Genomic DNA, 23,628 nt, shown 5'->3' with positions numbered 1-23,628 from the left:
TGTCATCTTCCGTCCCCGATATCCGTTACCTGACCTCAAACTCCTAGGCTGCGTTCCTTCCCAAACATGAGCCCTGGCCTGCCCTGCGTTTTTAGTGTTGCCTAAAACCAGCCTTTCTCTGTACGGTGGCCAAATATTTGGCAAAATATACCAGCATTCCTCTCCATAGGAAAACAATGGGGGGAGCTCAGTGTTCCAAGGGCAAAAGGTATTTCTGGGCTAGTGTTTGATGACAACAGAGTACGCTGCCAAGCCTTACATAATTAGAAAGAGGAGATTCTCATGTTTAAAATGGTGTCCAATTGAAAAAAAACAGGATATACACAGACAGACATACCTGTATTTCCCTATAGTAAACAATGGGACGACCTTAGAATTCCATGAGTCATTTTTTGTTGTTTACATTTGAACTATAAAACAACGTGAGCAGGTCTCGATGCCAACAATAGCGAAGCAGGCACTGTGACGTAGAACAATAAACTGGGAATAGAACGTTCGGAAGGTGAGTTTGTGCCACGGTGCTCAATAGAACTAACATGAGCTGGCAGGGTGAAAAATGCCCTAAAATGAGGCCTGTTTTTTCGTGATTACTTCAAAACTACGGCAAGCAGCTGGGACATAAAGTCATATTTTGAAACTGTGCTCCACGGCGGATGCAATGAACTAGTTTATGGTATTGAATCGGTCTCGCTTTAGGTGGACTCGGACACAACACAGCCAAAAATAGAGAAGAAGTCAAGGCCCTGTACACAGCAGAGGACCTTGTCCCAGGTGCTGACTCTGGTTGGAACAACTGAGAATTCAAACACATCAAAAATTATATCTTATTTGAAAAACAATGATCAGGCTTGATTATTTTATTTCCCCCCCCAGAAAAGTATCTAGACAAGGTAAATTGTTGTCTCTCCAAGTGTGTTGTTTTTATATGTTTTGGATAGTAGGTAAACACACGGTATTAGATTGCATCAGTAGGGTCCATTCAATCGAATTTTCCAAAGTACAATGAGGTGTTATGTCTCTGAATGTAAATAATGAATAGTTATTTTGCCTCCTCGTAAAATGACCTCCGACATACAGGCTATTTGTTCTCACAGTATTCTTCACTAAATACACTAAACAAAGTCTGTAAAGTCACTGCAATACTGGCAGGCCTATAAGACTTGGCCTCCTGCCTCGGATGTAATGTTTCATAATACCACAAGAGGGCGATGTGGTCCTTGCAGAATCTCATACTCTATCCACTCCCAGGTAGGCCACTCCTGGAGATGTTTTCACTGCTACCTTTTCACTGGTGAAGAAGAGACCAACAATGTGCTACAACCAGTATAGCATACACCTTCAGCTGGTTCTTGTACTTCTGTCTGTATACTGCCTGACAGAGTATATGCACAAGTATGTACTGTTGGCTATCCCATATGGAAAAGGGTCTATATCAGGGTTGGGCAAACTCTTTGGCTCAAGGGCCACATCAGGATTTTGAAATTCAACAGAGGGCCGCATTTTTGGGGGGACCAATTGTTTGTTAAAATCAATTTGTGGGAGCCTCCCGAGTATCGCAGCGATCTAAGGCAGTGCTTGAGGCATCACTACAGACCCGGGCTCAATCCCAGGCTGTGTCACAGCTGGCCGTGACTGGGAGACCCATGAGGCGGCGCACAATTGGCCCAGCATCGTCCGGGTTACAAGAGGGTTTGGCAGGCTGAGATTTCCTTGTCCCATCGCGCTCTAGCGACTCCTGTGGCGGGCTGGGCACATGCACGCTGACACGGTTGCCAGGTGTACGGTGTTTCCTCTGACACATTGGTGCGGCTGGCTTCCAGGTTGTGGCTCCCGAGTGGCGCAGCGGTCTAAGGCACTGCATCTCTGTGKAYGCGGTGTCACTGCAGTCCCTGGTTCAAATCCAGGCTGCATCAGATTGGGAGTCCCATAGGGCGGTGCACAATTGGCCGGGGTAGGCCGTCATTGTAAATATGAATTTGTTCTTAACTGACTTGCCTAGTTAAATAAAAAAAATGAAGCGCTTGGCTGGGTTGTGTTTTGGAGGATGCACGGCTCTCGGCCTTCGCCTCTGCTGAGTCCGTACGGGAGTTGCAACGACGGGACAATTGGATACCATGAAATTACGGGATAAAAATAAATATATATAAATAGTTTTTGTTCGTTTTTTTTATGTCTCGCGGGCCGGATTGAAGTGCCCGGCGGGTCGTATTTTGGTCTATATGAATCATCCACAATGTCTATAGAAGTCTACGCCCCCTTGGATTTCTTCACTTTTTATTGTGTTACATAGTGGGATTAAAATGGATTTCATTGTCATTTTTTGTCAAGAAAATGTATATTTTTCCTAAGACGAATGAAAAATATAAAATGCATTTACGGAAAGAGAGATATCTAGTCAGTTGTACAACTGAATGCATTCAACTGAAATGTGTCTTCCGRATTTAACCCAACCCCTCTGAATCAGAGAGGTGCGGGGGGCTTCCTTAATCGACATCAAAGATTAGATAAATATGTCACCCCCTGAGTCAATACATGTTAGAAACACCTTTGGCAGCGATTACAGCTGTGAGTCTTCTTGAGTAAGTGTCATAAGAGCTTTGCACCCTCAAGTTGATTTAATTTACAGTCAGCCAGGGGCACACTCAAACACTCAGACATAATTTACAAACACAGTACGCCAGATCAGAGGCAGAAGGGATGACAACGTCTTATATTGATGGGTGCGTGAATTGGACCATGTTGCTGTCCTGCCTGAGCATTCAAAATGTAGCGAGTACTTTTTGGTGCCATGGAAAATGTATGGGAGTAAAAGGTACATATATTCTTTAGTTATGTAATGGAGTAAAATTAAAAGTTGTCAAAAATATAAGTAATAAAGTAAGTACAGAGACCCCAAAAAACAACTTAAGTATTTTTCCTTAGATAATTTACAAACACTGCATATCTGTAAGAAACACATACAGTACTGTATATACGAATCATGCATTTGTCTGTTTTCTTAGGAATTAGGCCATTTATAATTGACTTTATAACGTGGTATAAATCCTGTCCATTTGGGATATAGTCAGTACCGGCACTAGCCTTTTGGGGGCCCTAAGTAAGATTTGATCAGTGGCCCCCACACCTCACGGGCTAAACGTCTTAGTGCAGTGGATTATTATAATGTTTTTGCAGTGTAGAGTTCATTTCCTCCAATTCTACACATTTTTCCATGGGGTTGTAGGGTAGTGTGTACACGTATTACTATCAAAGTATTATCATGGCACCAGTCCAGTTATTGGACAAAATGGTCTTCTAAGAAGCCATTATTTTAATAATAACTCTATACGACTACACCTGTAATAATAGTAATACATTGATTAATCTGAAGGTATGAATTATTTGATTTATACGATCAACATTTAATAACTCTCATCAAAATATTTACTAACGTAATGAGAATGATCATGAAATAGGAATTAGAATGAAAGATAAGAAGTGAAGACCTTGAAATCCTGAACTTTAAATGATGTTATACTCAGTATACTCAGTCTGATGATCAAAGTCTGTCTTGGCTTCTTGACTGTTCAGGCTGCATGGAGTAGAACAAAGGAAGAAGATGGCTGTGTGTCCTTTCTGGTTGAGTTGGGGTTCATTCTTTATGTTGCTCCTTCGCAAAGGCTGTGCTCTAATTGTCTTCTAGCCTAAGTGTACCGTTCAGGCTACACTAGCTCTTTTAAGTCTTATGTCTTCTTCTGAGACTAAGTCTTCTTTTGAGGCTGTTTAGTGCATGGGCACTTCCGTCCCAACTTCTGTACTGGATTACAGGTACTCTTCCCTAAAACAGGGGTGGAGAACCTTTTTGCCATCAAGAGCCATTTGGATATTTATAAATTCATTTGGTGGCCATATTATTAAAATGGGCTATTTTCTGCTTTATCCATGTTTTAATGTGACTTTAATCACGGACATTGGTTTTATAGTTCAAATATGACTTGCATGATGTTTCTTGTGTCCTTGAGAACTTGCTAACTTGCTAGAAAGTGCTAGTCCTATTTAAAAGAATATTAGTATTGTAAATAATGTTGTTGTTGTTATTATGATTACTTGTTCAAACTCACCACTAATGCGATGGCTGAAACTGCTGATCTTTGACGAGGCGTTTGATGTCAGCTGGCAGTGAAGATGACGCTACTCGCATCTGGTTTTCCAGGTTTGTGTCAGTCAGTCCTGAGCGGAATCGAGTCTTTGCAAGAGTCAGTTTGGAAAAGAACTGATCACAGCTGTAGGTCGTCCCGAACACAGATGCACATTTAAGTGCATGTCTCCTCAGAACAGGAAAATGCTCAGCGCTAACTTACATTTTGTAGAACTCAAGCAGAGGGAGGTTGTTGTACCTGGCTTTGAGCTCGTCATTGCTTTGCAGCTCATTGACTTCATGTTGTAGGCTATCCGMCACATCCGCTGGTTCGACATTAAACGGGGTTGCAAATATGTTCAACTCCAGTTGTTTACTTTTCACATCCTTAAACCGCTCACAAAATGCTTTCGCYAGCTTTCCACYCTCACCGGCATATTCCAACATAATCTCYGGCTCTTGTCCTTGCAGAGTAGGAAAATGCACTYTTACCCCTTTCTAGTTGGACTTGCTACAGCTTTAATTTAGCTTCGAARGATTTCACGTTTGACAGCAGATCGRTGAGAAGCTGGTTCGGCCCTTGGAGCTTGACGTTCAAGTCAGACAGATACATGGTTATGTCCACCATGAAGGCCAAATCACACATCCACTTGTCATCACTCAGTTCCGCAAAAGGTTTCCCCTTCATCTCCATGAATTGTTTTACTTCATCCTTCAGTCCGTAAAACCGAGCGAGCATGTTTCCACGGCTCAACCATCACACCTCACAGTGATAAACCAGATCACCATTCTCCAATTCAAGATCACTCAATAGCTCCTCAACGTGGTGGTTGTTCAGCCCTTTGCTTTTGATCAAATTGATGGTCGACACTACAGTTGCCATTACGTTGTTCGGCTTCAGGGACTGTGTACACAGACTTTCTTGATGTATGATGCAGTTGCATGCAATTAAATCACTTGGATCAAGACTGAGACAACAAATACATTTTTTCACTAAATTAGGTCTCTGGCTAGTGAAGTAAGAAGCGAATGTTAAAACGGAGCCTGGCCTCAGCAGGAGCTGAGCCAACCATGGCTGGCGCTCCATCTGTAGTAAGGCCACTTAATTTTTCAAACCGTAGCTCAAATTTGATCACAGCCGAGACATGTCTCTCAAACAAGTCCTCACCTGGTGCCATGTCAAAGAAGCCAGTCATTTCATCACATGCCAAAGAGAAAAACTCGAAATTTCTCGCAGAGTCCAATGTCTTTTTCGATATCTTGTGCCATGTCAGTTATCCGCTCCATGACGATTCTTCGAGACAAACTTGACACTTTGGAACAATTTAACTTTGTCTGGTGCTAGCAACTCTGCAGTGGCAAGGAGACACTCTTTTACAAATTCTCCCTCCGAATGAGGCTTCAGTTTCTTTGCMATAAGCTCGCTCACCACAAAACTTGCGGTGAGCGAGCAAAAAAATTTTGTTTGTGGAAATACGACGTCTAGAGCTTTTTTTTAGCTGCCTATCTTTTGCTCCTGCTGAGGCCAGGCTCCGTTTTAACATTCGCTTCTTACTTCACTAGCCAGAGACCTAATGTTACTGCAATACTAATATAAGTCTCTGCCGGCAGCTAGCCACCTGACTGACATGCTGTATCTATAAGTGACTATTTACCAGTTGTGCACTCATTCTCCAAGAGTCAGTTTTATTTTTGTTTGGATATTGTCTGTGGACACAGCAGGAGACGCGGACATTTAAAGAATGACCTTATGTCCAGCAACTCGCAAACCCACTAGTCTGTCAGTGGCATCTCTAGTTGCCTACTTGTATAGCCACTTGCCGTTGGTCTTCTGAGCTCGACTCCGAGCTGGGGTAGTTTGTTTCAAGTCTCACTGGCCCTTGGCCTGTGCCGCGTCTCGCGAGAGGGTGGAGTTTCTCTGTTTTAGAGAGTAGTGAATGTGCAAATCCGGTGGGCGCAGGCCAACATAACGAACAAACTGTTCATGATTCCACTCATTRGCAAAAGAGGCAGGCATGATTAGAACTCAGATCAAGAATATAACAGCAGTGATCCACTAAACTGATAGCCATGCTAGCTTCACCCTCATGTTGGTGYTAGAAAGCTAGAAAGCAGYCTAGGTAGTGCTAGTTATCAACAGCCAATCCAGTAGGGGCTGGAAACTATAGTGAGCATTGATTGGTCAATAGCAAAGCYATGTCGCGGAGTACGTGACAGAAGTTCAGCTTTCCCCAACTTTGGTCCCGCCCTGRTCGCATCYCCCAACTGACCCCCGCCCACTTCGCTTCCCTTCATTGAAAATGAATGGGTCTCCGTTGTTTAATTGCCCCCAAAATGCTACATGGTTTTCTGCAATACGCGTTCTGAGCTTTATCAACACTGAGAACGTTATAATACTGTAAGTGGGTAAACGCTAATTAACAAAACAAATAGGTGAGTAAACACTTTCACAAATAAAAAGGTGTATAAATGGTGTTGACGTGCGTTTAACCTCCACCACGTCTGGCAAGTTACCTCCATGCCCCCTAACTTTGGCAATACACAAAGTACCCTAAACTTGAACAGATCATAGTCTGGCCCAAAGAGATCAGACTACAGCCAGTATGACCAACAAAACCAAAAGAGATGTTAATTATCTTTCATCAAGTCAACCTAAAATGAATATCTGATGCAACATTTACTAATGTAAAGATAAAGAAAACAGGAAGCACGTACAACATTAAATTGATTTACAGGATGATATAATGCATGAAGCAAACATGGAATGACTTTGTGAAATGTGAAGGTGTAGACTTGGTGAAGATGGAGAGTGAAGGTGTCTTTCATCACTCTCTGTACCCTGGTGCATTGGAACAATTCTTGTTCAGCCTCAGAGTAGCATGATTCTGGATAGCTGAACTCCTGTAAATGGTGAAAGGAGACAACTGCAATTGGTCAATAGAACAAATAGGACTGAGCTTGCTTTATGTAAGTATGCAACTGTAATTAAAAGGTTATTCACACAGTGTAAGTCGTATTCAGCCAATCATTTGGAATGAAAAGGTCAAGGTAGCCTAGCCAGCGGCGGACGGCTTGCGTTGGTCTCTCTGAGCTCTTCTGTTGTCACCCACAACACCCTCTTGCAGATACTACCTTCATCTTCTCTGTGTCCTACAGCAGGAGAAGTTCAATAATTATCTAGTTCACTTGCTTTGGCAATGTTAACATATGTTTCCCATGTCAATAAAGCCCTTAKATTMWATTGAAGTGAAGAGAAGAAAGAGGGCAAATATGAGGGAGAGGGGGTTCAAATTTACAGGCAGTGCTGGGGGTCATGATGCCTGTGCTGAAAGGCAAGTYGGCAGGCATCACCGCAGACACCTACATGGGCTTCMGTTAAGTTTAACCACCACTTCTTGCAGTACTTGAGGAACATCTTGTTTGCATAAACCGTTCCATAGACAGTCCCTTCCTAAACCAGACTATGTAGTCTATGTAGTCTCTCTCTCACTCTCTCCAGTCGACATGGGCTATACTCTATAGTGCCTTCTCACCACATTCTTATCGGCAGACTCAACAGCCTTGGTTTCTCAAACGACTGCCTCGCCTGGTTCACCAACTACTTCTCAGACAGAGTGCAGTGTGTCAAATCGGAGGGTCTGTTGTCCGGACCTCTGGCAGTCTCTATGGGGGTGCCACAGGGTTCAATTCTCGGGCCGACTCTTTTCTCTGTATACATCAATGATGTCGCTCTTGCTGCTGGTGATTCTCTGATCCACCTCTGCGCAGACGACACCATTCTGTATACCTCTGGCCCTTCTTTGGACACTATGTTAACAAATCTCCAAGCAAGCTTCAATACCATACAACTCTCCTTCCGTGGCCTCCAACTGCTCTTAAATYCAAGTAAAACTAAATYCATGCTCTTCAACCAATTGCTGCCCGCACCTGCCCGCCCGTCCAGCATCACTACTCTGGACGGTTCTYACAAATACCTAGGTGTCTGGTGAGACTGTAAACTCTCCTTCCAGTCTCACATTAAGCATCTCCAATCCAAAATTAAATCTAGAATCGGCTTCCTATTTCGCAACAAAGCATCTTTCACTCATGCTGCCAAACARACCCTCGTAAAACTTCACTATCCAACCGATCCTTGACTTCAGCGATGCCATTTARAAAAWAGCCTCCAACACTCTACTCAGCAAATTGGATGRAGTCTATCACAGTGCCATCCGTTTTGTCACCAAAGCCCCATATACTACCCACCACTGCGACCTGTATGRTCTCGTTGGCTGGCKCTCGCTTCATATTCGTCGCCAAACCCACTGGCTCCAMGTCATCTATAAGTCTTTGCTAGGTAAAGCTCAGCCTTATCTCAGCTCACTGGTCACCATAGCAGCACCCAAAGCCTATTCCTCGTTTGGCCGCCTTTCCTTCCAGTTCTCTGCTGCCAATGACTGGAACGAATTGRAAAAATCACTGAAGCTGGAGACTCATATCTCCCTTACTAACTTTAAYCATCAGCTGTCAGAGCAGCTCACAGATTACTGCATCTGTACATAGCCCATCTGTAAATAGCCCATCCAACGACCTAATCCCCATATTGTTATTTATTTATTTATTGCTCTTTTGCACCCCAGTATCTCTACTTGCACATTCATCTTCTGCACATCTATCACTCCAGTGTTTAATTGCTAAATTGTAATTACTTAGCCACTACGGCCTATTTATTGCCTTACCTCCCTAATCTTACCTCATTTGCACACACTGTATATAGATTTTCTTTCTATTGTGTTATTGACTGTACGTTTGTTTATTCCATGTGTAACTCTGTGTTGTTGTTTGTGTCGCACTGCTTTGCTTTATCTTGGCCAGGTCGCAGTTGTAAATGAGAACTTGTTCTCAACTGGCCTACTTGGTTAAATAAAGGTGAAATAAAATAAAATAAAATAAAAAACAGGTACTGTTGTTAGGGTACTGACTGCGATAAAAAGTAATGCTATAGATTCTTAATTCCCATCCTTATTCAGATTTATTTTATTTTATTTGTAACAATGTAAAGATATTAAAGCACATTTGATTACTATGCTAGTAGTTATTGCATAAGCAAATGTTATGTGTGGGGTTCCCATAGTTGAATCTAGTAAAAGTACTTTCTGTAGTGCATCTTTCAGCCCGTATGCTGCCTGACACCCAGTCATTTATCACTTTATTTAGGCTACTCAATATCTTATAGCTAGGTCTATCATGCAAACAAATACTTGTTAATCATTACGTTTCTACAAATGCACAACTTTCAATAAAATCATTTACTGGTGTGTCATCACTATAATTTCCATTCCGACATTACATCCATCGCTATTACCATCAATGTCATTCTATATCAAAATACAGCTCGAGGTCATTGAACATACCATTTGTATGTCACATGGACTTCATCCACAACGATTCAGACAATTTTGGAGCTGTATAGGATTGAGGCCAACACATCTTTCCCGGTCTTCTCCAACCAGCTCTCTGGACTTCCGAAGACAAAGTTGCATGTATCCTCCCATATAGTGTTCTTGTTTTCCTACAAAACCACCGCTCTAAGACCCAGGGCTGTTGCTTCGTGGATTTGGTCCTCCGTCCACCACAGCCTTTAGCTGGGACACYAKTGGCAGAATTGGAGGCTGTTTTCCTAGCTTCTTGAYGACAAGAACTAGCTAGCTGGTAAATTAGGCTTTTCCCAAAGCCCGTTGGCACAACCGCCTCATCATCCCCTCGCACGAAGGCTCAAAATGCTTCAAGTTGCTCATATTTTAATTCAATCCCTAAATCGTTTGTTACTATGTGGCAGTGTCATCTCTCTATCTCCTTTTCAGAAAGCTCCATGGCCATCACTGAGTTTCTCCCCACAGTTTTAGCTATCTGACATTGAGTAACTAACAAAACAAGTGGAAAATTTGGTAGTGCATTACTGCAAATATGTCCCAAGACACTGCCTGCCCTGGGCCGGGTTTCCCAAAAGCAAGGCTTAATTTCATTGTTAGAACCATCGTAGGACCATCTTTGAATCACCAAGATTTTTCAATAAAACCATTTCTACTGACGTTACACTTGAAATCGCTCTTAATTTAAACGACTGCCTTTGACTACTCGTAGAACAGTTAAGTGGGTCATTAGATCTTTTGCCCTCGTCCTTGCTTCACTTGTTTGTAAAATTGCAATCTTTGTATTTATTTGCGGTCACAGAGAGACGATAAACATTTTGATTCAATGTTTAGCTGAGATCTAATGTGTGCAAGTGACACAGGAGGGCACGAAGCACTTACCTGTTCTATGAGTGGTCTGAGGCAGTCGTTTACTTTCCAGTGTTTTCAAGTACAACTTTAGTAACAATGGCTTTGAGAAACAACTCAGAGATATAACTATGCTCCTACAAAGGGTTTAACGTTGAATTTAGCATTAAAGCGCCAATCAGCAATTAAAACAAGCGTACTCCCTGCAACTATATCAGTAAAAAGATGCGGGATGGGTCTATAGAAATGTAACCATGCTCAAATTCATAGACTGTAACGTCTGCTTCCAACTCACACCCTCAAACACGTAGATCCCCTGAACGCAGCTCACTTTCCAGCTCACACTCTCAAACACGTAGGTCCCCTGAACGCAGCTCACTCTCCAGATCCCAATCACCTGAATTCTAATCACCTGTTCACACACCTGTATGTCATTATCACACACTATTTAGTTCAGTTCTTTGCACCCCATCACTGTGAGGTTTTGTGACACATGGCTTTCTGAGCGCTGTTTTTACACTCCTCCTGTATATGATAGTTTTTGCCTGCCTCACTAATGATGTCTTTTGCCTATTCCCTGCCTGTACTTTAGCCTATCGGATTTCCTGTTATCTACCTATTGCCTGATCTCCCGGACTACGTTACTAGCCTTTTCCATGCCTGTACTGTTGCCCTTTTTGACCCCCTGTGTATGATCTCTGCCTGCCCCTGGACCCAGCTACCCGCCTCCTCCTGTGGTCCTTTGCAATAATCACCTGCTGCACCCTGCGCTTGAAACCAGCTCTGTCTCCCCTCGTGTTCATTACATAGACAGAGTTATGGCTGTAAGGTCTGATCATCCATGATATTAAAATGATAGTTTTAACCATGTTTTTTTTAAATAMTTTTTTTTACATTGATTTTGTTTACAAACATTGGAGTAAAACAAGCTTTTATTTTGGGTTCTGGTGGGATACCACATTTGAACTAAGCTCATGAGGCATTTATAAGTTATATTCTTCAAAAAAAATCTGTGGGTACATATACAGAATCATACATTTATATGTCCAAAATGTAGCAATTGCAGATTGCCCCTTTAAAATGATTARGTGAAACAGGTTGTCTTGATTCTAATCTCGTACTCAGCCATCTCTCTCTCAAACCGAATATACAGTGGCAATTGAGCCTGGGGATGAGGTTACCTTGTTTCATGTAATAGCATAGATATTGATATTGGTATGATATATCACATTTGCCTAAGAGCCGGTGCAGTTTAAGGTTTACGTTGTCTTGTTCAAGTGGGTATACACCGTACAATGGGTTATTGTGACAGTGAGACACCTGCTGTTTTCTCTGTACATTTGAGTAATTCAGCAGACACTGTTATCCAGAGCAATGAGGGTTAACTGCCTTGCTCAAGGGAACGTCAACATATTTTTCTGTTCAGACACCAGACAATGGTACCATAACACCATGATAGTGTTAACCTGCTTCTAAACGGTAAAGTAWTATGATTGATTTTCTTAGATAATAAGAGGCTGCTCCAGCCAGAGACAACATTACATACAGTGTTATGTTAGAAAGTGGGATTGAAATAGATTTAATTGTAATTTGTCATTGATCTGCACACATTAAATACCTGAAATATAGTTGTTGTGTAAGTATTCACCACCCTTTCTTTAGGCAAGCCTTTGGCTTAACAAATCACATAAGTTATATGGACTCACTCTGTGAAATAAGAGGGGTTGACATGATTTTTGAATGACTACCCCTTCCTCTGGAAATAACTACACCTTCCAAAGGGGAGAAGGGTAGTGTAGTGGTTAAGAGCATTGGGCCAGTAACCGATAGCTTCCTGGTTTGAATCTCTAAGCTGACAAGATGGAAAAATCTGCTGTTGAGCAAGGCAATTAACCCCCAGCAAAAACTGCTTCCTGGGCACTGATGTCGAATTAAGGCTCTCTGATTCAGTGGTTGGGTAAAATGCGGAAGACACATTTAGGTTGATGCATTCAACTGTGCAACTGACTAGGTCCCTTTCCCCCAAACAACATCTGTAAGGTCCCTCAGTCAAGTACTGAATATATCTTTAAGCATGGTGAAGATAATAATTATGCTGTGGATGATATATTAAACCACCCAGACACACGAAAGATGCAGTCGTCGTTCTGATTTGAGCTGCAGGACAGGAAGGAAAATGCTTAGGATGTCACCATTTCTCCATTGGTGATTTGGCTGTGATGGAAGAAAACAGAGAGAGGATCAACAGCTTTTTAGTGACTCCACAATAATTACCTAAATGACAGAGTGAAAAAAAACAAAAAAAACATGCATGTGTATCCAACAAGGCACTAAAGTAATACTGCAAATAAACACAGCCTTATGTTTAGGGCAAACATCACACATCCCTGAGTAACTGCCTCCTTATTTTCAAGCATGGTGGTGGCTGCATCATGGTATGGGTATGCTTGAAATTGGCAAAGACTGGGGTGTTTTTCAGGATGAAAAGAAACAGGATGGAGCTAAGCACAGGCAAAATCCTAGAGGAACACCTGCTTCAGTCTGCTTTACGCCAGACACTACGAGAGGAATTAACAGGACAATAACCTACAACACAAAGCCAAATCTACAAAACCAAGACAATGAAGGTTCCTGAGTGGCCAAGTTACAGTTTTGACTTTAACCTGCTTGAAATCTATGCAAAACTTCAAAATTGCTGTCTAGCCATGATCCCGAACACACTGACAGAGCTTGGATAATTTTTAAAATAGTAATATTGCACAATACATGTGCAAAGCTCTTCTGAGACTTACCTCAAAAAATGTACAGCTGTAACTGCTGCCAAAGGTGTTGTAAAGCAGGGAATCAGGAAGCAGGTGCAGTTGGTGAGTTTAATAAGAACAAACAGAGTGGATACAAGAACAATAGTATCGTCTGAACATAACACAGAAACAATAATGCCTGATGGGTGACAACAACAGAGTGCTAGATAAAGGGGGAGTAAATCAGAAGTGATGAAGTCCAGGTGTGCCTAATATAAGGCGCTGGTGTGCGTAATGAAGGTTGACAGGTCTGCGTTATGATGGGTGCCAGGAACGGTGGTAGTAGACCGTCGAGCGCCGGAGGAGGGAGCAGGAGTAGATGTGACAGTAACGCCCCCCCCCCCCCCCCCCACCCCACCCCACTTACGCGGCCCCAGCCGCAGGACGACGCAGCCAGGAGAAAGCCCGAGGGCAAGAAGTGGCCGGTCCGACGCTAAAGGTTGAAATCTTGGATGATGTTGGGATCTAGAATGTCGTCCACCAGAACACAAACTCCGCTCCTTTGGACCGTACCCTTAGAGCCTCATGTGGGCAGCGTCCCAAGCCTCACGTGGGCAGCGTCCAAACCACCTCTGCGCATCAGAACAACTCATCCACCACAGGTGCTTTGGTCTGGCCTGGGTCCACGGGGCTAGGGCCGGCTGGCACCCCAGGACACACTGGGAGACAACCCGGTGGAGGAGTGACGAAGTGAGGTCTGGGAGTACTCTGCCCAGGGAAGAAACCAGGCCCACTCCCACTCCTCAGGAACCTCCACAACTCCTGGTTGGTCCTCTCCACCTGCCCGTTGGACTGAGGCCAGTACCAGATGTGAGGCTGACGTGACCCCAGCTTCTCCATGAATGCTCTCCATACTTGCGACGTCAATTGGGGACCACAGTCGGAGACGATGTCCTCCGGAAGGCCATAGTGTCAGAAGACCTGCTGGAACTGGACCCTCTGCAACTGGATCCTGGACTTCCTGACGGGCCGCCCCCAGGTGGTAAGGGTAGGTAACAACACTTCTGCCACGCTGATCCTCAACACAGGGCCCTCAGGAGTGCATGCTCAGTCCCCTCTTTTACTCCTTGTTCACTCATGACTGCACGGCCAGGCACGACTACAAACACCATCATTAAATTTGCCGATTACACAACAGTGGTAGGCCTGACACCGACAACAACGAGACAGCCTATAGGGAGGATGTCAGAGACCTGGCTGTGTGTGCCAGGACAACAAGCCTTCTCCCTCAACGTGATCAAGACAAAGGAGATGATTGTGGACTACAGGAAAAAGAGGACCGAGCACACCCCCATTCTCATCGACGGGGCTGCAGTGGAACAGGTTGAGAGCTTCAAGTTCCTTGGTGTCCACATCACCAACAAACTAACATTGTCCAAGTACACCAAAACAGTCGTTAAGAGGGCACGACAAAACCTATTCCCCCTCAGGAGACTGAAAAGATTTGGCATGGGTCCTCATATCCTCAAAAGGTTCTACAGCTGCACCATCGAGAGCATCCTGACTGGTTGCATCACTGCCTGGTATGACAACTGCTCGGCCTCTGATCGCAAGGCACTACAGAGGGTAGTGCGAACAGCCCAGTGCATCACTGGGGCCAAGCTTCCTGCCATCTAGGACATCTATACCAGGCGGTGTCAGAGGAAGGCCCTAAAAATTGTCCGACTCCAGCCACCCTAGACTGTCCTCTCTGCTACCACACGGCAAGTGGTACCGGAGCGCCAAGTCTAGGTCCAAGAGGCTTCTAAACAGCTTCTACACCCAAGCCATAAGACTCTTGAACACCTAATCAAATGGCTACCCATACTTTTTGCATTGCCCCCCTCTCCTCTCCCCCTTTTTTACACCTATGCTACTCTTTGTTGTTATCATCTATGCATAGTCACTTTAATAACTCTACCTTCATGTACATTATACCATATTACCTATTAACTAACCGGTGCCCCCGCACATTGACTCTGTATTGGTACCCCCTGTATATAGTCTCGCTATTGTTATTTTACTGCTGCTCTTTAATTACTTGTTACTTTTATTTCTTATTCTTATCTGTATTTTTTTAAACTGTATTGTTGGTTAGGGGCTCGTAAAGTAAGCATTTCCCTGTTGTATTCGGCGCATGTGACTAATAAAATGTGATTGATTTGAACAGTGCCTCAGTGACATGGAGAGCAGTAGGGAGACGAGATAGATGGATACAACTGCAGGATTTGGAGAATCTGTCCACAACAACCATAACAGTGGTGAAACCATTAGACAGGGGAAGATCAGTAACAAAATCTATAGACAGATGGGACCAAGGCCGCTGAGGCAAGGGGAGGGGAAGGAGTTTCTCTGCAGGAGCATGCTGGGGAGACTTGGTTTGAGCACATACGGAGCTGGAGTTCACGTAGCGGGTGATATCCTGCTACAAGGTGGGCAAATAGTACTTAATGGAGATGATACCTGGGTGTCCAGCGGCAAGGGATGTGTGCACCCAGGTCAATAGCCGATCCCTTACCTCCATGGGAACGGAGGACAGGTAGCAGGCGCGGGTTCCCACTCCAGAGCCCGGCAGATGTCCACATCTATATCCCAAAGCACGGGGCAATGATTCGGGAGGGCGGTATGATGGGTGCACTTAGGACTAGAACCTCTCCCAAATCATGGAGACGGGACAGGGCATCGGCTTTGATGTTCTTTGAACCTGGGCGGTATGATAGGGTGATGGTGAATCTAGTAAATAAAAGGGCACACCTTGATTGGCGCAAGTTCAGCCACCTCGTTGTCCGTATGTACTCCAGGTTCTGATGGTCGGTGAGGATGAGAAACGGGTCCATGGTGCTCTCCAGCCAGTGTCTCCACTCCTCTAATGCTAACTTCACCGCCAGGAGCTCCCGATCAACCATAGTTCCTTTCTGCAGGAGACACTTTTTGAGAATAGTATGCACATGGATAAKATTTTTGTGGATTACCTTGARGTTGTGACAGGACGGCCCCCACGCCCACTTCTGAGGCGTCCACCTCCACCATGAAGGCAGCGTAGGATCTGGGTGTTTCAGCAATGGGACGGAGGTGAAACACCCCTTCAGGAAGCGGAAGGCCTCATTGGCTGCAGGATTCCACACTAACTTACGGGGATCACCTTTGAGGAGAGAGAAGAAGTGATGGAGCTGAAGTTCCTAATGAAGCGGCGGTAGAAGTTGTCAAGCCCCACAAATCGTTGTAGTCCCTTTATGGTGGTTGGGACTGGCCATGACCTGACTGCATCTACCTTCCTCTCCTCCATAACCACTCCCTGCAGGCTGACCCGATATCCCAAGAAGGAGACAGCGGCCTGATGGAACTGGCACTTCTCCGCTTTGCCGTACAGATGGTTCTCCAGGAGGCGCTACAGAACTACCCGGACGTGGGCGACGTGCTCTGTCAAGGTGGCCGAGTAGATCACGACCACCTGACGCCCAAGCATTTCCCAAAACACTTTGTTCACAAATGCCTGGAACACCGACGGAGCATTGCTTAATCCATAAGGCTTCACGGGCCCCGCGAAGCTGTTCAATGGCGGCCGGCACCAAGGGGAGGGGGTCGTGGTACTTGGTGGTGATGGCATTGAGACCTCTGTAGTCAATACATGGATGAAGACCCCCCTCCTTCTTGGCCACAAGGAAGAAACCTGCCAATGCAGGGAAGGTGGATGGGCGGATTAAACCCTGTCGGAGGTTCACAGATGACTAGCCTTTTTATACTCAAAGGACTCATCCCTGCCAAATCAATGTCTGCCTAACAGCATCCCTCCTGCACATCCTCCCCTCTTCCTTACTCCTGTTGACTCTCAGTGAGGATGTGACCACGGTCGGGCAGCTCGATCGGGCTGATCTGATGTTGGTTTCCTCTGGAGGTCAGAACCCTGCTGTCTTCCCTTTCTGACATATGTTGTCACATCTGTCTTACAGCAGACATCCTGTCCCCTTGGCTCCGTACGTCTTGGTTCCTCAGCTGTCTACAGCCACCACAGCCTGCGTCCCTGTTTACATCGCTAGTAGCTATYGTATAGCAGTACACAGTGTTTTAGTGCAACCACGACCATGGTTTACCGTGATATGGAGGGGAAGGTCAAGGCTGAACATGAACAGGGTTGGTCTGCTTCAGTTTAGCCTACAACACAAGAACGCAATGAGCTACACAAAATGGCTAACAATCCCCAAATCTGTAACTCTACGCAACTACACAGGGTCGCTATTTTGCGTAGACATAGGTTTTATTGACACTGCAGCGTCAACCTGATTGGATGGTTTCATCTTCGTGTCTTGGACCATCTGCTATGTTTGTAGTTGGGTTGTAGCTTCCAATTGAATATGGCCATTCTTTGATAATGTGGCACTCCTACATTAGGAGGATATAAAATGTAAGGCCCCATACACACTCAGGTTGTACAACAGATGTCCAATCGTTTAACACGTAGTTGTAATACAACTGATATTTTGGTGATACAAAACTGATAACAGATATTTTTGTGACCCGTTGTATAACTGATGTGTGATTTACATCAGTTGAACAACTTGAGTGTGTATGGGGCCTAATGCTCACGTAAGCACGATAGCATTTTGCATCATCATGATACTGTGGCCGGTGACACTTTTCTTCTTGAATGTCCAATATCTTGAAAACTTGATTGCTGACATGCAAAACATTTTGGGACTGTGTCACCAGTGGAAAATGAAAAAAATAAATACCAAAAGATTGTTTTTGAGTTGTATTCCTCTAAACATTGGATACAAATGACATATAGCCTTTACATTAGACATTAGACTTATTGTTAGTTAAACACAAAATAGTTTTATATTCTTATTGTAAAAACATAATTTATGATGCAGATTTTTTTAAATATACTCTCCCCGACAGTCGACAATGCACCTGTGATTGAATCCCACCCAATGAGTGTGTTACAGGGTTATATAAAACATTTTTCACATACACACTCAAGTACATTCATCCACTTAACACAGAACCCTCTCACCCTGTCCACAATGAAGACACAGTGACAAAGCCTTTGGATTTCCTTTTTACCCAAAAAGATCAAAATAAAAAGATTTGAATGGTTTAATTTAAATTTTACAGACATATGGCAGGACCAAAACAGATAGCCTGAAATATTTTAGCTGGTTTATTCTCTCAACGCAATAAGGTTCCTCCAGTCTGTGTGTGTGTGTGTGTGTGTGTGTGTGTGTGTGTGTGTGTGTGTGTGTGTGTGTGTGTGTGTGTGTGTGTGTGTGTGTGTGTGTGTGTGTGTGTGTGTGTGTGTGTGTGTGTGTGTACATGTTGTGTATATGTGTCAGTGGAGGCTGCTGAGGGGAGGACGGCTCATAATAATGGCTGGAATGGAGTCAATAGAATGATATCAACCACATGGAAACCACATGTTTGATGGTTGATGCCATTCCATTGACTCCATTCCAACCATTATCATGAGCTGTACTCCCCTTAGCAACCTCCACTGATGTGTGTGTACGGACTGGATGAATATATATATGTGTACGTGTTTGTGTGTAAGGGCAAAAGATAGGGGCAGCAAATGAAAACATTGCACACATTTGTCCGACAACGACAATAGCAGAAGCAGGTTTTGGGGAAAAAGTTGAAAATGAAATAGACAAAAGGATGACTTAGTAAAAGTCAGTGTCCTATTGCGGCCAACGGGCCCAGAGATTGTCCTTCCATCAGCCATGAGTTGAGACCTCTGCAAACAATGCATTAATAACTTCAATGAGAGGGAGGGGATCATATGTTCTGCTATATTGTCCAGCCTGCTACTGAGGATCCACAGTGTTGGGGCCCAAGAGGACCAAAGCTATGACCATGGCTCAATAATACAAACAGTGTCTTCTTCTTCATGATTTTTTATTAATAAATACTGTATAGGAAATAGCTTTGACTCTCAAAATAATATAGCAATGAGAATTCATTTTTTTCTCATTTCACATTTCATTTTTGCGTTATACTCTCCACACACAATTATCTAAAATATCTACCCAGATAAGAGACGTTCAACAGCCGTGAACGTTGAAAAAAACGCTGAAAAACCAGGAGACGGATAGTTTATGTATTTGTTCGTTACATAAAAATCTATCGAACGATATATATTTCAATTTTGACAGCGGAAACGCAAGTAAAGGGCTTAAATGTAAAGTTTGGTCTATGAGACACTTTCTGGTCTACGACTGCACAGTGAGGAGGTGTGGCTAGAGGATGGGGTGGGCTAGAGGATTGGGTGGGGCTAGTTCACATTCATCGCTGAATATATTAATATGTAGGGAACAGGTATCTGGATGGGCAGAGTTGATACTATACCCATGGAACATTGAGCATGAATGTTCAGCACTCTATCTTCTGAACACAGTACTCTGTGTACTGAACATCGAAGAAATAAAACACTGTCTCAATGTCTCTCCTCAAACGTCTTATTCATTATTGCGATGAATTATTTCTTTAAAGATGTTTACAAAAAGAGAACAGTCCTCTGTCCACTACCGAATCAGCTATTTACATCTGTTTAAAAAGCAAGCATGTTATGCAGTCTCCTCTATGTACTGCAAATATTTTTTCTTTAGCTTTGTCTTCACAGAATATACATATTTACTAAATCTTCACAGTTTATTTATCATATATTAATTAACAATAGAGTTACTGTAGTTCATTAATAATTATAGTTTTTATCTCCATGGTGACACCGGGGGACACTCCGCCTCATGATGTCAGTGATTTATATTTAGTGAATTGTTGACTGACAGTTGTCTTTCAAACACTGTTCTCAACTGGTAATAAATATTGTCCACTTTTTGATTGTGATTCAGTTTGCCAATTCACAGTCAGCAACCCAGAGATACTCAGTTACACGTTTAAAGTTGACAGTTTTCTGGTCATTTACTTTTCATTTTCACTTGACTCTCGTTTCTTCCTCCTCCTCTTCCTTCGCCAGTGCGAGGTATGGTAAGTTGGTATAGGGTCTTGAGTGGAACATGTCAGATGCAATCTCCACCTCTGCACCAGAAAACGCCACCATGATTACAATACGCCCCAGCGTGACCACAGTGAAAATCCAGATTGTACTTTTCCACAGAAATCCTTCTAAAATGACCACAAATTCACTAGAGTCCCCATCTCTGCTACATTAGAAAACGTCCACAATGTTAGATAGTCCCTCTCTTCCCAGACAATAGTGGTGTCCGGTTAGGGTGGTGCTTGTCCTGTGTCTTTGTGGTATATGGTGGTTGTGGGTAGGTAGTTTTTTAAGGCACTTTGGAGGTTTTTGGTTTTCACGGGAGCTCGGAGGAGACCAAGGCCAGGCCGGAGCTCTGGCGGAGTGAGGGGCCCGAGTGGACCGCTTTGGGACAGTCAGGCGTCAGGACGCGTCCGTTTTCCCCCACGCTGCCTGTGATCGACAGGCGTGCCTTGTTCCTCATGGCCTCTGTGAAGGTCAGCTGGGAGGTGGTGGGGGGGTGGGGGGGACATAAAGAGAGGGACATGAGTGGGGGGAGGAAGGGTAATGAGAGAGATAGGGGAGATAGAGACAGAGAGAGGGGAGAGGTAGTGAGAAGTGGAGAGGGAGGTAGGGAGAAGAGATGAAAATAAGACGAAGACGGGGGGAACAGATAGAGAAAGAGGGAGGGGGAAAAGAACGAGGGGGAGGCAAAGAGAGAGAGCAAGGTGGAAAGAGAGAGAGAAAGAAGAGGCGAGAGAGGGACAGATAAAACATGTCAGCTCATATAGACATTGGCCATGTCCGAATACTCATACTAGCGTACTACATACCTAAACTGCATAAAATGTACTCATCGTCGCATACTATTTGTGACGTAATGTTTAGTAAAAAGTATGCAGTATGCCATGGCCGTAGCTTAATATTTTCTCGTCTTATTTCCAATCTTCAATTKGTTTTTGGTTTACTTTCAGAGAACTATCAAATCTCGAAGCTCTCCTTTTAATCCGGTTTGAATGCATTGTGGGTGTGAAATTCCTGAAAAGGTTACAACTCATTCATACTACATGAGAAGCCGAAATTAGTATGACGTCCGGCCATTTAAAGCATACTCAATTTTCTAAATGTCACATACTATAAAACTTTATTTTTTCACATACTCAAACGGCCTACTATTTAGGATGCTAGTATGGGTTTTCGGACCCTGCCACACTACAAAATGACGCTAAAAGCTCTAAGATCAGGAATCATCATGAAGATGGGTAATGTTGGGGATGAATATCGTACAGAAACTACATCCAACGTCACACCACATAATTACAGGACATCCATCAGGGCCATTCAATAATAATATCATATTACGCCGCTTTATGTGTACATTTAATACACGACTTCCATTGACTACTATGGTTATTAGACAATGGATGATTCATGTGTGGGTGAGGGACCACAGGGCAGCTGACCAAGCAACAGTAAAGGGAATAAAGAGAGAACCGAGAGAGCACCAACAGGGGACACATAACCACGTCAGACACATACTGAGACTGAGACTGTAGATCTGCAAGTCTAATATCTCTGGACCCGAGGGAAATATCTTAGAGATAAGAGTTCAAATCAATATAACTCTTAGAGGGGCAGTTATCTTCCACTTACTTTAGGCTTTAACTCCCCAATAATGTACAGTGTTATATTGCTTTATCTAACTTTGTGTGCATGGGGCTGTTTTCTKATTAAAACCTGTGGTTCTCCCTTCTGGTTTAGACAGAGGAGCAAGTGCCTGMGTGTCATAGTTAGGGTTGTGAAATTTCAGAAACATTTCCCAAACAATCCAGGTTGGAAGATTCCCGGAATCAGGAGGAAATACAGTAAGCAGGGAAGAAATCCTCCAACTAGGATTACTAGAAAACCTGAGAATTTTTGGGAAATCTGGGAAGATTTTCCAAAATTCTCAGAAATTCTGTTTGGAGGATTCATGGAAGGAATAAGCAGGGAGGGAATACTCCAACAGGAAATCCTCGAACTGGGATATCTGGAAAGCCTGGGAAACTACCCTGATATTCCCAGATTTCCAGAAATCCCAGTAGGAGCATTCCCAGAATCAGGGAGGAATAAGCGGGGAGGGATTCCTGCATCTGTGATTTCTATAAAATCTGGGAATTTGGGGAAASTTTCTGGAAATTTCTAACACTAGTCAGTCAACAGCATGAGACATTGGGCTCTATTTTTGGCTGGCGCTAAGGAGWCGCAAGTGTCAAATGCTCATTAGTTTGCAATTTCATCATGTAAAAACTGCCATTTTCCAGCCCTAATGCCAGGTTTGGCAATTTASCTGCATGTCTAACGTTGAGCTCGCTTGCGCTGAGGGAGAGGGGTGGCGATATTTGAGGCGTGTCTGTAGCCCTTTACACTCGTACCTGTATACGGGTTGAAAATTGACTATGTGGATACGGATAAGTACCTAAATTAGAACACAGTGGCTGTACAGTAACATGCTATACATGATGTCAGAGCTCTGGGTCTCCACTTCACAGCTCTGTATGGGTTTTGACTGACAGCCATTCTGAACTTGGGCACTGCACATGACAAGAAGTTGCCCTCATCCAACCCGCTAGTTTGCACATTTTTTGTTATCCGAGTGAGGGAAATGCTGTAAATTACAAGGACTCGGGTGCAACTTTCACTGGGGATGGAGGGGTCATGTCCCCCCCACGTTCTGAAATTGCATTTTTGTCCCCCCCAGTTTTATCATTGCAATGTGACACAAAATATGGCCACGTGATTCTCTGCCCATGTGGGCAGCCTACTCTATTTCAATGAGACCACACATACTAGGCGCACTTGAACTCTCACGCCCAACTAGGAGAGGTAGGCTACTGAAGTTGAAACAGCGAATTTTGAGTGTATAAATGCGAAAAAGATGTGCTTTTAATACAATAGGTAGGCTAACYCATACAAAGCAGAAGGATGACAGTTTCCAAATAATCTGTGGGACAACAAAAATATTTTCATCCCAAAGTCATCTGTCTGACCGACTGCTCCCGCCTGCAGCAAAAAATGAAAAATGCCAACTGCAAGGCATTCTGCAGGAATGCAGCCCTTGAGTGCAGTCAGTACACAACATTTTGCTCATCATGTCTAGCAGGACCAGATGGTGACAGGGGTCCCAGCAGGGTCAGACAGCCAGGGAAGACCAGAGCTCGGGTGAATTTTTTAACAATATCAGTGAATGATAAAAAGATGGGTAGCCCTACAGTAGCTACAGGACAGKAGCTAAAGCTACAGTCTGGGATCTGAGAGTAATGGTCATTTCAATTATTGAACCATTGATTAAATTCTTGGATAATATAATGTATAAATGTACACCAAGATAATTCTTTGTCATGCCTCATTTTAGGAGGATCAGATGGTGACAGGGGTCTCAGCAGGGTCAGATTTCCAAACTGTATCAAGGATTTATAGAGGCTTTCRCGATGACACAAAACATGTCAAACAAAAATG

At 43.7% G+C, this 23,628-nt stretch overlaps 1 protein-coding gene across 4 annotated transcripts in view; it reads right to left on the bottom strand.

Moving 5' to 3' along the window:
• Nucleotides 1–19,035: 19,035 nt before the first annotated feature.
• LOC111980500 (glutamate receptor 4) overlaps nucleotides 19,036–23,628 on the bottom strand; it is a 166,120-nt gene continuing 161,527 nt past the window's right edge. For 2 of the 4 annotated variants that reach the window (XM_024011241.1, XM_024011242.1), the window contains exon 16: nucleotides 19,036–20,632. In XM_024011241.1, coding sequence (XP_023867009.1) covers nucleotides 20,468–20,632 — 165 coding nt within the window. In that variant the 3' untranslated portion in view covers nucleotides 19,036–20,467. The remainder of the gene's footprint in view (nucleotides 20,633–23,628) is intronic. The other 2 variants (XR_002879478.1, XR_002879479.1) reach the window with 1 other exon arrangement.

Source organism: Salvelinus sp. IW2-2015, linkage group LG20 (assembly GCF_002910315.2).
Source record: "Salvelinus sp. IW2-2015 linkage group LG20, ASM291031v2, whole genome shotgun sequence".
NCBI classification, from domain to species: Eukaryota; Metazoa; Chordata; class Actinopteri; order Salmoniformes; family Salmonidae; genus Salvelinus; species Salvelinus sp. IW2-2015.
Note: the sequence above shows the minus strand (reverse complement) of the source record. Positions and strands in the feature narration are given on the sequence as shown.